The 17,397-nt window shown below is 42.3% G+C and overlaps 1 protein-coding gene across 1 annotated transcript in view; it reads right to left on the bottom strand.

Moving 5' to 3' along the window:
* The window catches only part of ERI3 (ERI1 exoribonuclease family member 3), a 235,370-nt gene that overhangs the window by 96,568 nt on the left and 121,405 nt on the right, over positions 1-17,397 (bottom strand). The window contains exon 7 of the mRNA XM_088460685.1: positions 1,702-1,801. Within this exon, the coding sequence (XP_088316811.1) occupies positions 1,702-1,801 (100 nt within the window). The remainder of the gene's footprint in view (positions 1-1,701; positions 1,802-17,397) is intronic.

Here is a 17,397-nt window from a genome sequence, read left to right as displayed (position 1 = left end):
AGTGGTTTTGCAACGTTTCAGCGCTTTATTCGGCGCTTTTGTCAAGCATACATATCAGATACCTGACAGAAGCGCCGAATAAAGCGCTGAAACGTTGCAAAACCACTTACTGTTGTTGGACATGTTTGTTACGGAGTGCCGCCCTGCGATTGGTATATATATATATATATATATATACATACACATACACATATACACACACACACACACACACACACACACACACACACACACACACATATATATACACACACTCTGTTCCTTTCGTCACAAGAGCGCAAGTTCCGATTAGCTCGGGTTTATCTTATTGGCTATTCAAAACACGTGAGAGCCGGATAGCCAATAAGATATATCCGAACTTGTGCTAATGTGGCGAAAAGAATGGAGTAAAGCTGAACCCGTACATCTCTAAAATATTATTTATTTCAATGTTATTTATATATATATATATATATATATATTTACATACATACACACACAAACACACACACACACACATACACACACATATATATATACACACATATATTAATAAAAACCTTAGTTGAGGGGGTTTAAATATATAAATGAGAGGTCATGTTTAGGGGAAGTTATATTGAAGGCTGCTATAGCGGTAAATTCCATTCGGTGATACATGTGAACACCACCAGAAGAGTGAGAATAAAGCTACCCTTGGCCACGATTGGGGATATATAATAACTTCAGTTACAATATGCAGCAGCATTGTTGTTGTTTTTTAGCTTGAATTTAATGTAAGACATTTTTCTTTCTCTGCAGAAACAGACATTCATTTACACAGGTAAAACAAGCATGGAAGACATAGTCATTACAACTATTAGCCAGGTGAGTTTTACCCCACCAATGGGTTATTTGCAAAGGCCCAAAGCGGCAGACTTGCAGTGCACAATTCTCTCTGGTTCCATTCCTCCATTCCACTGAGACTATAACAATATAATGGAGGAAGAGAGTGGTGCAAAAACTACACTTATTTTTGGGGAGCAAGAGCACTGAAATGAGAGAGGGGGTGGAGGGAGGGGGGTGCTATTTGCGGTGTGCAAGGGTGCACGACCATTTCCAATCCACCAGCTACCGGCTGATGGCAACTCATCCTTTACTATTGATGCAGCGCATTTTGCGCCTGCCAATTATGTTGCAGCAGAGAAGCTAATTTTTAGGTTCATTTTGCTGAACTAAAATTTTGCTGACATGACTTCCCACCGCGGCCCTAACTGTGTGGAGTTTGTATATTCTCCCTGTGCTTGCGTGGGTTTCCTCCCACACTCCAAAAATACACTGGTGGGTTAATTTTTGTTATGGACCAATTAAGCTTAGTGTGTGTGTGTGTGAGAATGTGATAGGGAATATAGACTGTAAGCTCCACTGGGGCAGGGACAGATGTGTATGGCCAAATATTCTCTGTAAAGCGCTGCGGTATATGTGTGCGCTATATAAATAAATGTGATAAATGTCCAGCCACTCATTTCCCAACTGTCATGTCACAGGCTGTGCTTGAAAAATGACAGTTGGGAGCTGATTGGCTGGTGGTTTCCCACTCTCCACTTTATCACTTTTCAGAGCTTCATACATCTGGCCCATAGTGAGCCCCAGAGATTGTTCTATAAGCTGCACCGTATCTTCCACAGGTCGTTATAACTGTGCACAGATCAGTCCCCGTGCTGTAAGCCATAAGCAGGTACTCACCTATTCCACTGTGGGGCCTTCCTATGTGCTGCAGGCTCATACCCTTGTTCATGTCTAGAAGTCCGTTCTTAGGCCAAGTGCCAATGGCAAAACTGTACGCCTGGAAGGAGAGGAGAAAGTCGTCAGTCACTTATGTTGTATCATATAGTATAATGCATATCCCCTATAACAAGGCACACTCAGCAGAAACACAGATCACACTGACAAAAGCTAAACAGGTTCCTGGCCCCAACCACGGCTGCCTACATAGAAGCTAGACAGACCAGTGCCAGGGCTCACATCGGCCTGTACTCAATCAGCCGCGAAAAGTACCCGCGTTTCGCCCTATTCAATTACAGAACAGGTGAAAACGCAAATAGGCGAATGCATAACAGGCGGAAAGTACTGAATAGATTGGGGGAATCAGTCTGTACCCCAAAATAAGACGCACTGACACTTGAAATTATTACAGGTGTGTACTATTAGCCCTGATAAACGTACTTTGTGTCCATAAGGTTTGATAAAAGCTTTCTAGAAGCATTTTTGTAAAAGTGGTGAAGACAGATATAAAACAGAATTTTTTGGTGAAAATACATGCTCCAGTCAAATTTGGGGTACTTGAAAGTGGGTGCTAGCATATTTTTGTGTCTCTTTTTTTTTTTTTGTAATCTCTTTATTTATTAAAGGTAGATAACAAGCAAATAAGAAAAGAAAAATGATTTACAGCCATAAAAAAAAGACAATAAAAGGCATCAAACTACCTTATATTCTTGATTTTGGTTTTGAAAAAGTTTATGTAAAAATCAGTAACAACTACAGTAGTAAATATAAAATATGAGAAAATGGATGGGAAGGGGGGGACACCAGGCAGCACAGTCAATAAGAGTAATAATAAAAATAAATAAGTGCACTTTTAGAAAATGTGAAAAATCCACTTGCTGCCTGCACCTGTAATCCTGTCCCATCCTTACAGCCCCTCAAGAAACCCATTTTGCTAGTTTTTATCCTAGTCCCCCACTTTTTAAAATTATTGCCCCAAAAATGACATTTATTTTTGTGGTGCTCTCAGTTTTTTTTTTGCAGATTTGTCCTTGGAGGTAGGGGCGGGGGTTGTGTACAAAGGGTTCTGAATAAATTCCCCACATTTGCACCACAAAATAGAGATTTTGCACTTTTTTCCGCCTGCCGTTGATTGGTGAAACTTTTCCGCCTATTCCAGTGCATTGACTTTCCGCTTAGGCGAAAACGTCCTGGAATTGAATTTGGAGATAAGATGCAAACAGGCGAAAAGTGGTAATAGGCAAAACCTTTTTGCCGATTACGGCTTTTCGCATCTACTTGAATCCAGCCCATAGCCTTGTGATCCTTGCACCAACCGCCTGATTCGTATGTGAACGCAATGCCGATATTTACAAAGTTAAGCGATTATCAGCGGGCTGCGCCAGTGTCACGGTCGCACTTTGCACTCGCCAAGAAACGTTAGCGATGCCGCCCGCAGTGAGGGTTTCTTTGCAAAGTGATTGACATTCAGGGACCGTTTGGGGGGCGGCAAAAAACGTAGGCATGTCGCTGCCGTTTGTGGGACGTATCTCGGCATACTACTGCAATTCCATATGCAGAAAACCCTGCGCCCATAAAACTTACCTCTCCAGAGTCCCACATCGGCTCCGGTGTCTGCGCCTGTAAAAAACGACTGGAAAATGGCCACCGCCGCCATTTTCCCATCATTTGCACATGCGCGGTACAGGGTAAAATGGCCACCGCGCCCATTCTCCCGGTGACCTGTGTATGCACTATAGACTCTGGGCACACACTAGTGCCCAGAGTCTATAAGTGAGGCGCTGGCCGCGCACAGCTCAGTGCACAGCCGGCCGACAGACGGAGACGAAGGGGCCCATGTCGGAGACTGCACACGGGCCCCCTCCTCTCTAGAAATGCCCCTGCGCCGGTGGGTGTCTCAAAAGATTTCCAGGCGGCTGCATACATCAGCATATTTTTGTACGGGATCGCAGCTGCGATTCCATTAGCGTAGTACATCTCCGAATTAGGCCCTGGCTTTGCAATAACACTACATCGCAGAGCACAGACATCTGTTCACATTAATATCCTAACATTTAAATATCTTCATATTTCTAACCTGGAGGACAGCTTCATAAGGAGTTACATATCTCGCTAATGGCAAGGTACAGTGTGAATTCATTTCCTATTGGGAGTTGGTTTCATTCACAGTAATACTGGGGCATAAAAGCAGACGAGTTCCACTTTCCCAAGCATAATATTGGAACATTATTCAGAATTGCAAAATACGAAAAGTTCTATCCAACACCCCAGGACCATAAACCCGACCTCAGAGACAAAGCACTGATGGGGATAAATTCACATGTACCCAAATGACACAAAATGAGAACTTTTCATGAGTTTATCTTACTGAAAGAAGGGAAAAACAGACTGTAATAATGCTATCTGCACTACACTGGTGCTAATGGGGAATTACAGGTATCCGTGTAACACATGGCTTTAAAATGGTATTTACATGCCCAAAACTGGATGAAAAGCTATGAAAGCACCCAAATGGGGGAAGAGGCGGAGGGAGGGATACATGAATGGGGAACGTTACTTTTACACTTATTTCAAGTTTACAGTTTGAAGTGCGAGTAATAATTACAGCACCAAAAAGAGATATGATTAATGTACAATAAACGGATCCTGGTGCAATGGTGCATTCCCAACGTATGTGAATAATTATTGTACTTTTAAAGGTGCCTACACACTTACCGATCTGCACACGATCCAACATCATGTACGAGTTCCATTTAAACTCCTCCCCGGCAACTCTGCACACGATTTGGGGGTATATTTACTAAGCAGTGTTAGGAGACAGTGAAAAGTGATAAGAAAGTGATAAGGTGCCAGCCAATCAGCTCCCAACTGTCATCTCACAGGCTGTGTTTGAAAGATGACAGTTGGGAGCTGATTGGCTGGCACCTTATCACTTTTCACTCTGTCTCCTAACACTGCTTAGTAAATAGACCCCTGTGTGTTTAAAGTGTCCAATTTACAAACTATCTACCGTGCATCCATATTTTTTACAGTGCATTGTGTTCCAGATTGGCAGATCTGCCCTTCCAGCACGGCAGATCTGACGATGCAATGTGCGATCAGCGTGGGACGCGCATCGAATCGTGATTGGGGACTCACGATTTGGGCATATTTTATACGCTCTGTCGTTCTGATGCGTTGAAATCGGCCATATCGTGTAAAAATAATCGGTCAGTGTGTAGGCACCTTAAGACCAACCATCGCAAACACTACTGTGACAGGTGGAGCAAAAAAGCAAATGCAAATAAAGTTAGCAGTATAGAGTGGCTGTTGTGAATGAGCGTCCGGAATAAGCAATATTGAACAATGCTTTATACTTGGCAATGTGTATACGTAAATCACACTGCCTGCTCCAGGCCCCCCGTCACTGCTGTACAGAGCGGAGTTAGGTAGGAGATGGCACATAGTAAAATGATCTAACATCAGACTTGTAAAGTGCCTCTCCAGCATTAAGATCATATCTGACATTTGTACAGCCAACACGGCTTCTGTCATTGATCATCATAAAAGCTCCCTGTTTATGCGTCTCCAGGGGGTGATAAGCGTGACGAGGATAAGGCACGGAGCCGTACAAATCCCGTCTGCCTCATTCCCATACAGTGTTTTTGCTTTCTTCCTTTTGAGCCTTTGCACCGAATAAAGCACAACAGAGGCTCAATGATGTACAGGACAGGTAAGTGGCCAAAAACAGGCAAGTCACAAAAAGCCTGAAATTACAACGATCAGTCTCTATTGGAGGAAGACAACATGCAGCTGTACAAAATGTTACAGCATGCCCAGCTGGGACTTGTAGTTCCACAGCCTCTGCTTTGCCAACATTTAAAGACCTGACATGGTCACATCTTGCCCTGGGAATAATCCACTAACGGAGACACAAAGGTAACAGTAAGGGACGTGTACATAAACATGATACAAAGTATCTCCTGGATACTGAACTTGTTTGTATTCTCTGTCCTGTCCCGCAGTAAGTTACAGTTGTTAATGTAAGGACTTGGCAGCAGATTTCCCAGTTTCATTTGTAAATCCTTTTCCCCGGGCATGGTGAGAAGTGGCAAACAGGCCCCTTGCAGAATGTAAATTCTCTGAGAGGAGGAAATGAATACGCTTTGTAGACTGGCACTAGCTGTCTGTCTGTGAGATGCAGGTACAGTGTCGCCAGACTGGCACAGGCGGATAAAATGTGTGGTCATGCGTGTAAGGACACAATACATATCGGTGGTTACTGGGGAGGCCAGAAGAGTGTGACACAAAGAGTTTGATTCCTAGTGGTCAGACAGGCATTCAGGGAAGGATGCCAAGGAAGCAGCTGGCACAAACTCAATCCCTACATAAACTCCTTACTGTATAAATAAGCAGCAAAATACGTTTCCTGCAGCTGGTGTAGGCTGCGTGAAGCTAACATTGAAAGTGGGGATACCCATGTTACAAAATAATCCACCAGTCCATAGAAGCTGTTGCACCCCCACCCCAAGTGTTCCTTGCTGGTTTCCGTCACAATAAAACACTGGGATATAATCAGCATGTTAATCTGAGTCTGCCCAGAATCAGAATTCTAAGAAAAAACTAGTGACGTTACAGCTTGAAAAACCAGGATACATGGTAAAACCCTCAGCAGAATCACCGATGACTGCAATCAATCAGTCTGTAGAAACCCAAAACGGTCTTTGTATGGCAGAGCCCACAGATAACACATGTAAAAAAGATATCAAATGGATCGGTCACCAAAACATAGCACAGACAGACAGGAATAAAATAATTATTATATTTGGTTTATCAACACGTTTTCTGGTGGAAGGTGGCAAGATCTGAGCTCCGATAAAATACCTGACTCACCATCCAATCCCAAGGTGTCTCGAAATATGCCCATAACCTCTTCAGACATAGACATATTAATTTGGCTACCACATGGATAATTCCTTCTACATGGAAACCCTTAGGGGCGGATTCCGTTAGCCGCGAAAAGCCGCGTTTTGGGGATAAGTGCAATCCTATTGTAGAAGTTTTCGCATGTGCGAAAACTGTATATACAAAATCTGGTGAAAACTTGTGCAAAATCCCCTTTTTTGGCTAGCAATGTGGGGACTTTGTTCAGAACCCTTTGGACACCCTCCCCACCCCCTAACCCCAAAGACTAAATAGGCAATTGTTTGAAAATGGGTTTAAAGTAGCGGGTCAGGTATTTTGGGGGGCTGTATGGATGGGTCAGGTATTTTGGGGGGTTGTATGGATGGGTCAGGTGTTTTGGGGGGCTGTATGGATGGGTCAGGTGTTTTGGGGGGCTGTATGTGTGGGACAGGTATTTTGGGGGGCTGAATGGATGGGTTAGGTGTTTTTGGGGGCTGTATGGATGGGACAGGTATTTTGGGGGGCTGTATGAATGGGTCAGGTGTTTTGGGGGGCTGTATGGATGGGTCAGGTGTTTTGGGGGGCTGTATGGATGGGACAGGTGTTTTAAACATTGCAGTCGGATGCACCTGGTGTATTTTTAGGATTTTTTAAAAGTGCACTTTTAATACACAAAAATATACTTGCACCCATTTTAATGCACCCCTAATTTAACTACAGCAATTATTTTATCCCCAAAACATAGGTTTTTATAATTTTTCCACACTTATACAAATATGCATGTAACAGCCATTTGACACAATTTAAAAACCCAAAATACTTTTATTAGATCCACTAATACACTTCTATATTCATTTCCTAGGTCAGTTAGGCTTTTTATGGGGTACAGGCTGATTTCCCCAAAATGTGGTGTACTTTTCGCTGGTTTCCCCATGCGCAGTTTTTGCATCTTTTGTAATAGGATAATGCGACACACGGGAGCGCGTATAGACAAAAGACGCAAAAATTTAGCACCAAAACACGTGAATTGTGCGAAAACTTCTCTGACGAAAAAGTTTTCGCGACTGATTGAATCCGGCCCTTAATCTCTCTTATGTTGGTCAGTCCGCTGAATGGAATATATGATGAGCATTTTGTGACACACCAGGAAACCATCTACATTCTAACTCACCCTCCCCACTCTGGGTTGCCTCTTGCGCTAATATGATTGAAGATCCTGAACTACAGAAGTTTCCCTAGAAACTGGTTAGTATCGTACTTCGGTCTTTCTCAATTATGGGCCATTGCTCTGTAAATGTACTATTATCATTGTTGTATTTTACGTTTTGATATCCACCAAAGCCTATTGCTGTATAAATAATAACTAAGGGCCTGATTCAGAGTTGGGAATAGAGAGAGAGAGATGGGACTTAACTGTGAACCTGGACAAACCATATTGCAATGCAAGGGGTGTAAACACTTACATTTTTTGCATGTAGTGTAAATACTGGCTGCTTTTGCATGTAGCTCACAAATACGGCACAGCTTTATTATTACACTGCACTTTAGATGTCAGTTTGGACACACTCCTCCCAAATCTAAATCTCTCTGCACATTTTAAATCTGCCACCCCTGTAGTGCAGCATGGTTTCACCAAGATTACCAGTTGAGATAGAGATCTCTCTCTATTCCCAACTCTACATCAGGCCCTAAATGTCTCCACCCTCGTCTTCACTTCAATGTCTTTCCCTGAATCCACTTCAAAGTGGAAGGAGGAGAACTTACAGTATAGCCAGCATATTGGAGGGAGGGGATAATAAAATGTTATGTTCTATGGAAATATGATACGATATATGACTGATAAACATTGGCAGATGATCAGTCACATGCACAGATATAAGGAGACAGAAAGATCTGATTGGGTGCAGAAACTCCTGTCATTTATAACCTAATACCACCATATTTCCTGTCTCTTACTTCCCTGTTAGCAAATAATTAAGTGCCCGCGTACGTAACCACTTTCTGCAGTCATCCCGCTTCCCTCTTAGCCAAACAGGCGGCTCTGCGGATAATTAATAGATAACAGTGCTAATCCTATTGGGAGATGATTACCAATTAAAACTCCTAATTAAGTCTGTGCATAATTCACTGGAATTACAGTTTATGTACACAAAGGGGAGTTTGTTTGGTTTTGTCTGGCCTTACACAAATATGTGTTGATATCTTTATTGTGCATTATTTTTCCCCCAGCCAAGACCTCAGTCTGTTGTACATCAGGGCTGGCTTACGCGCTGTGTAAGTGATATAAGAGCAGATGTTGAGGCCAGCTGCACTATGCCAGTATCATACAGGCTTGTCGTATATGTAGGATGATGCGAAAACGTATATTTATCTGCAACAAGGTTTCAATTATCCAACGTTACCAATTCAGTGGCATTTACTACATAAGAATTATCGTCATGGTTTAAAGGGACAATTTGGTTAAATGTGTGATCACATGTTGAAATGGGCTCATGGTCTACACAAGCAGCCACCTTGTGGGCCAATGTTATATGTGACTGTAAATACACTAGGAACAATTAAGAGGCACAACTGCAGTAGCAACCGAATAAATCACTGAGGTTCGAGGCTCTGGATGGCCCATGCCCCAGTCAAATAATGGTTCAAACCATAACATAACCCTCCTACAATGTATACATGTTGACAACAGGTGCAAGTTTATATGTAACGAAGATAAATATATTTCAGCTGGCAAAGTGACAAACTACCGAAACGATTTACTTACGTTTTTTCCTACTCAATTTCCATCATCAAAGAAAATTAGACAGATGCTGATAAATTATGTATATTTTCTCAGAACCAGACATTAAAGCTGGGTAAACATTAGACGATGTGCAAACGGTGCGATGGTCGTCACGATTTCCCTTGAACTCTAGAGCAAATGATATAGCGGGTGATCAGCTTAGGACGGAATTGTAAAGCTGGACAGAAGCAGCTTTGCAATTCTGTCCTTGCTAATATGCAAACGCAGCAGGTGCATGACACCCCCTGCTGCAGTTGCGATCCCAGCACTGCGACAGCGGTCACAGGTTGGGATCACCTTCGCGACCATCGTTCACGCCGAACCGCCGCCCAGCTGAGTAAACATCAGCTTACGCGGGCTGGCCGGTTTGCGAGGCCAGGAAACTGTGTCCTTGGACACAGCCCATGGCCTTGAAACTCCGGGAAGATGGGGCCGCCCCCGCACCGCCCTTAAATGCCTCTGCCTGTCAAATCAGATAGAAGCATAGTGGGCACTGTGTGCGATCACGCAGGACCTGTTAAGCACATTCTCAAAACGCATCCTGCGCACGCACAGATTCCCTATAGTCGGGAATCTGCATTCAGCATTGCACATAAGTGAATCAGCCCCATAGTGCGCACACACTGTGCAATGTTTCAAACGATATATCATGCGTTGTTCGGTCGTTAACTATACATCGTTAACATATGGCCTGGTCGTCCGGTAGGGCGTACACACCGCGCGATTTGCTCAAAATTGTTAACGATCTCTTCAGATCTGCGTGCAATGAAGGCAGATCTGAAGATGCGATGAACGACTCGCGCCTGTGCTCGATAGTGCGTACACAGTGGACGATGTGTCGTTACGATTCGTCTAAAATCGTCAGATTGTCCAATTTATCGTCTAATGTGTAGCCAGCTTTAGTCAAGGGGCTCATTGTAAAATCAGGAAGGTTTACACAATACTGGTAGCCTTTGGCAGTGATGGGCTTTAGACAGACCTAGCATCAAATATGGCCCGACAAGCCTTTATCTGCGGCTCCTGCTCCTTCCTGCTATTAGATTTGTCGGTTACAGCTTGTAACACTTATTTAATCATTACTGCTGGTATGTTGTAACAGATAGGCCTCATTTTTTTTTTTTAAATTAAATGTATTATTTAAAATTATTACTAATATTAACGGCAATGTTTGCCCGATTTGAAATGATAGAGGGCTGACCGTGCAAGCTCCTGAATGTATCAGGTTGCCCATGACTGGTCTATGGCCATTGCTGTGTTCTAAATAGACATTGTCGTCAGGTGTGTGGGTTTACTGTCCCCAATGCTAGGCAGGGGGATCATTTAGATTTGAGTCTATACCCCACGCCTCTATGTATTTTGCGCAAGCAGTGAAGGTCAATTCTCAGTACAGACCCCGGTGTCTGCGCTCAGGCAACAGCTGCCCCTCTAGTGAAGGTCAGGTAGCATTTTATGAATATTCAGAGTGCGCCTGCCAGATCGATTGGCTTTTAATTGTTTTTTTCCTGGGTGTTGGATGGAAGTGCTGGGGGCATTGATCAGTTCCAGACGAGGCCGTCCACACTTCAAGCGAGATAAGAAGAGGGAGGGTTTGGGACGACGATGAGTGGAGATTTGATCCTTGGTTATGTAGCAGGGACAGCATATGCTACACAGACAGGAACCCTCCTAATGAATCGCTATATAAATCATTGATACACACATTTTGATGAGGATCCCGACTGAGAAACTACACTGAACTGTTAATCGATGCCTTCAAATGATTTAATTTATCACCGGACATATTTTCATATGAGGGGTAATTGCAGAGTTCTCTGGGAACAGGCAAAGAACCTAAAGGTTAACTAGTAAGGAAGTCCCGGAGAGTGAAAGCCATCTTCACTTTTTATTACTGATTGAATTATTATAATCCCACTGGCGGTTACTGCAGACGTATCACACCTCTGCCTGCATCCGCAAACTATTTACATACAGACGACCTATAGGATTGAGTGTTACGTCCCTGCAACTTTTATTTACATAATTATACACAAGCTTCTAAATGCAGACCAGCTGCTGTAAACTGCCTGTAACATTGGATGAGATATTAGAAGTGTAACGTGCAGATTTTCGGGAGTGGGGGAAAGAAAAAAAAAAATCACCAGAATTTGTCAAACAGACAAACAACTCTCGCTGGTAAAGGGATAAAATCACCATCCGTTATTCATTTAAATGCAAATGCACAGGACTCTGAGGGCAAAATGCGTTAAGAGAAATACGAAGAGGGTTTAATATTGGAACAGGGTTGAGTTCTTGCTGGGGCTAGAACGACACTAAATATCAAGTCGTAGAAATTATTAAGCAAAACTGGAGAGGTTTCTACCCCCACAATGAAAAATATTAGTGGGAACAGATAATCCTCTATTTAACAAACATATATACCGGGGTCCACTAAACTTGTAGCCATCTCCCGAGTACAGATATCCACAGCTGCTGGAGGAAATTTGTGGGGAAGAAATCGCTTCCACAATAAAGAAAAGAAATAAATAGAGCTGGGAGCATCCTCCATGTAAGTCACAAAGAGCAGAGGGGGAAATGGCAACACTAAATGGTCTGAAATTCAATTTATCAGGGCAAATAATGAAATAACAATCTTCCCCCATCAGCTTTAAGGAAGGCAGCCCGTGATTTAAGGTTACAGGCACAGGGAGAAGAAGGGAAACTAGAGGCATAATGCGTGTTTACTCATGCAAAGGAAAAAATATTTAAGTGATGTAGAGGGGAGCAGATTGCCATAACTAGTGAAGAATAACACCGTGCGCTTTGCTGTCAAATCACACTGGAATTTCAGTAATAGATTCTCAGACTGACACTCCATTCGATTCGAAGGTGATCCTCTTTATCCCAACACATCAAATATTAAACGCCTGTATTAGCCGCGGTGCCGTCACTTTCCATGGCTTATTCATTCTGTCCTGGTTTTAGCCATTCTGGTCTTTTCAATGTTATCTAAACATGCCTTAATACACTTGGGCTCTTATCAATTTTCTTTTGTAAAGAGAGCGCAGGGGAATGGGTGGGGTGGGGGGTGGGAGAGAAGGATACTTAAAACAAAATTATATTCAAGGGTTTTTTTTATTCGCTGCATTATTATTTTTTTGTCCTTGTTTTGCAGCTTTCCACATTTTTTTTGTGTGTGTGTGCATGGGAATCTTACAGGGGTAGAAGTGGAAAGACCAAGTTTGACGGATGTCTTTCAAGAAGGGCAGTCTAGCTTGTCAAAGCCGGAGTGGGAGATGAATTGGCATATCTATTCAGGCTGCCTCCGGATGTCATGCAATGCAGTTTAATATTCCCAAATAATGCACGCCGGGCTATGGCAATCCTGACACCAGAGTTATTCGTTCCCTCTCTGCGCGCTGTCACCCCTCCCGCAGTGAGCGTTGCACTAAAATCCTGCGCAAGGGGCTTCTCGACAATTGCCGGCATGTGTGCACAACGACCCCACAATTACATAAACAACACTACAATAAAGACAAAGGAAAGAGCCAGGGCATAAACCATGGGACCCGTGTCCCTGTACAGGTACCTTATATGGTCACAGGCCATTGATATGTATGACAACATGTATTATAGACAGTAAATAGTCACAATGAAGCAGAAGGGTCACAATGTTCTACAGATAGACATTTACAGGTTATTTTGTGCCATAAAACATCTGTATATTTTACATAGTTATATGGACTTACTGCACAACATGATACTTTACTAACTATATTTAGATAGCATCTTATGGAAATTATAATGAAAACACAAACTATATGTTGTTATCTGTTTTGCTGATGTGCCCTTGCTGAATGACAGAAGGGCGCTCTCATAAACTCAAACATGCACCATTAGCTGCCAGGTAAAGGAATATAAGCATTCTTATTTCTTCATGTTACTTTGTCCATAGGGGGCGCTGTCTCCTTAGAGTGCAAGTGAGACACTGGAGGGCACTGCATTGTAGGAGTCTCTGGATAACACTACATTTTAGTGGAGGAGAGCATTACATGGCCGCCACGCACATACAAATATGGAGACAATGGGGTCTATTTATTAAGCCTTGGATGGAGATAAATTGAACGGAGATAAAGTACCAGCCAATCAGCTCCTAACTGCCATGTCACAGACGGGGTTTGAAAAATGGCAATTAGGAGCTGGTTGGTTGGTACTTTAGCTCCGTCCAAAGCTTAGTAAAATAGACCCCAATGAGATGCCCTGACACCAGTATGGCTCCATGGCCCCCATCACATTAACTCATTGGTCCACTACATCCATGTATTTCAAAACATATACTGGATAGATTTGAAATCCATACAGATCTCAAACATACAATAGGATTTCCCACCTTAGCATGTCTCTTATTTTTTATTGGTCTGTTTCGTCTTCCTGCAACTTTCACCTACGTCTTTATGGCAACAGACGTCCCCCTGCTGAGTAGGGAGCAGCTTTGTGTTATATCTCTCAGAGAGAGAAAAAAACAACTGTGCCTGATGCTATAAAATAATGACTGGGAAGCACAAAACAAAGGAAAAAAAAAGCAATGTAAAACTCCGACCTCGGGGAGGGATGGTGTGAATGATTACACATTCCTTGTAAAGCGATTCGTAATATATTGTTGGTGCTATATAAATAAAGGATGATAAATAAATGATTAAAACTAACCAAGACACAAGACTTATATAGTTATTACCCACAATGAGCAGCATGCTATTCCTTAAACAGGGCCTAACTTCACCCACAGGGCAGAGTGGGCACTATAGCGAGAGTGGTGTATAATTCATGGGCATGGTATAAAGAGGGAGCACTGTAATAAAGGATTTATTATGTCATTACGTTGCAACTGTCCCGTTATAATGGATAACACCACAACGGGCAGATTATTGCAGTATAAATAGTATTCCTGCCTAAATAAGGTTGTAAACTCCTAGCTACCAAATATCTGCCTGTGAGGCTGGAAAAGGTTTCATTTTGGATGCAGTGTGGGGGAGCAGGTGTCCTGGGCTTCAGGGAACACTCCCTGTCTCCTGCCCCATTAGCTGAGTGCCCAGCCATGTGTGGCATTCTCCATAGTCTCCGTGCTCCTCCCCCCGCCCCTCCTGTGTATCAGGGAGATTTTCCATTAGCCCCTTTAATATTCCGACACCCTACACAGGCTGCCATTACATTCACACAGGGATCGCCCTGTGAAATTACATTGCTAAAATGGAATTGTGTATAATCAGCCTGCTCTATGCACTGTCAGCCGCATCACAAACATGCAGCCAGGAGGGCTTACGGCTGGATCTCGCCGCTGCTACAAGTGTGCGCTCAACACAAATTACAACGTAGATTACACCTATTTATCTACAGTCCTTTCACTTATTGCTACACTTGTTTGCCAATCATAAACCGATGTCTGTTTAACTCATCTGCTGCTACATTAGTCAGAGCCTGGGCGATTCTCTTATGGTAGATAAGTCTCTATTATAAAATGAAACTATCGGGGGAATTTAGCCCATATTCTAAATCTTAACTGCACAACAGAGTCAACAACTACAGTACAACCACAGAGGCATACAGAGTTTATCTGGAGTCACTTACTATACAGAAATAATGTTTTCCTGGGTTCATACCCTACGCACTTTACAATTATGGACACAGAATAATACAGTGCCCAATGGGGCCCTCTGAGAAACCCTTTACTGTACTTTATTATACTGGCATATTGGACTCCCTATTATAAAGTCTATGCATATTAAAACTGGTTCCATTTCCTCAGAGGTCACTCATTTCCTGATACATTTCCAGGACCACCCTATTCGACTCAGTGAAAAGAGGGGTTGAATCCACTACGAGCCTCTAAGCCCTCCGAACTTCAATGTGGCTGTTCAGTATTACGGAGCACTCTCAATACAATCCCTAATTAACCTTGTCTAACGATGGTGATTGGAGCTTTCCACTCAATTAAACCCCACAACAATCCTACAGGGACCTGAATTGTGATCTACATGTACTGGAAGATGTACAACAATTAATGACCGAGGTTCTAAAATGTTGCTACAGTTCTTCATTTAAATACCTACACATCTTCCACCCCCCCCTGTATAATGGGACATAACTTCAGATGACCGGATTCCATTATAACAACTGGGCTACAAATTACTGCAAATAAACCTGTCTTAATATAATTCCCCAATGATCAACTCCTATGAATCGGGGCTTAATATCATAGTAACTAAAAACTAACATTGCTCAGGTGTGGCCCCTTGTCTTGTATATATTTTATGTGAATCCTGCAAAGAACCTTCAATAACATCGCAATAATCAGTACTTACGGGGAATAAAAAACTGGAGCCTTTAGATAGCCAAGGTCTGTGGGGGTGTAATAATTGCACATTGCCGGGTTGCTGCCCATTCTACTGCAATAAAATGTTTGGGTTGCTCCTCAACGGGATGGGTGGGGGACTGGGATTATCACACAATGTGCAGTGCAAGCATACAAAGTGGGATAAAATTAATCTGGATCCAGGCAAAAAAAAAAATCCAGGCCCTCGGAGGTATTGATTCTTCCCCCACCCAGAACAAAGATCCCTCAGGGTTTCAGGAGAAGAGGGATCAAATTGTGACGCTTGTTAAGCTGCCAGCCTTGTTTAGCCGCACACAGTCACTGTGCGATAAATTGAGAGTGCTCAGGCGTGTAACACGTTGTCCAACAATTATAATGTAACCAAAATACTGCTCAAAAAAACGGTTAAACAACAATGATAAAGAAACAACAGGAGTCTGGTACACGGGAGGCATATTCCTACAGGAAGATGAACGGCAAATTCTTCCTACTTTCCTTGTCTGACAAAAGCTGGAATATGATGTCACACTGACAGATGATGACCACAAAGATCATTACATTTCCGCACAAAATCAGTTATTGCTGATGTGAATGTGGCCGAAATGAACTAAAATGTATATTATTGAAAAAATAAATTAAATCCTGGACAAAAAAAGTGAAAGCCACAAAAATATTCAGAATTATTTTTTTTTACCAGTTTGTAAAACCATATCTGCCAAAATCAGCATTTTTTTTATGTTATTCAAATATCTTTTATTAAAAGACCTGAATCCATTTTTAATGTGTTTTGCTATTTGTATTTACAACAAGGATCTAAAAACTTGATGTTCTTTTTTTTTTTTTTTTCCACAGAAAAACTAGTGTAGGAGGGGGGGGCACAATACAATGTGACTTTCGTGAACTCCCTGTCCCTGGATTATAACCCCTTTCTGGCATGTTGGGATTCTCTGCCTGTGGAAAGCAGCAATCTCTGCAAGCCCAGCCTATGTACAGAATTATGATAACAGATTACATATAATCAAAACAATGCCATTTTCCCAGTGACATATGTGGAGTTTAATGATCTCTATTTACACCAAATATTAAAAGAATAAAACAAAAATTAAAAAAAAAAATTACATTTATGAGGCTTGACAGTTAAACTCATATTCAGTGTATTCCAACACCACATTTTATTTACATATGTAATGAAAAAAAGCCATTTTAGGCACATAAAAAGGAAATGCCGGTGAGATCTGTCATTTCTCCGACTTTCAGCGCAATTTAGAAAGCCGTTTCCCAGCGCCCCGAGTCGTAGCAGCGTCCCAGTGCAGTGGGATTAGGGGGTCGCTGGCATATAGTTTAAGGAAGATGAAAGAGGGTTGCCAGTTTCTTTATTTTTATTACAATTTTCTCTCCTGACGATTATTTTTACATGTCCCAGATCTCCCCTGAGGTGCCAGTGATTGAATGAAACCTGACCCGCGGCTGCAATAAGTGTATTTCAATTACATCTGTCACCATGTAACGATATAATGATATATCATGTGATATTAAATCCATACTAATCATATCAGGGGTGTTTTTTAATAGTGTGCTAACTGCATTATCACACCCAAATAATTAGCTAAAAGAGAATTCTGCAGAAATTGTGCAGAATCCAAAC

This window comes from Taudactylus pleione, unplaced genomic scaffold (assembly GCF_031769625.1).
Source record: "Taudactylus pleione unplaced genomic scaffold, aTauple2 ptg000969l, whole genome shotgun sequence".
Classification (NCBI taxonomy): domain Eukaryota; kingdom Metazoa; phylum Chordata; class Amphibia; order Anura; family Myobatrachidae; genus Taudactylus; species Taudactylus pleione.
This window is presented reverse-complemented; position numbering and strand designations above follow the sequence as displayed.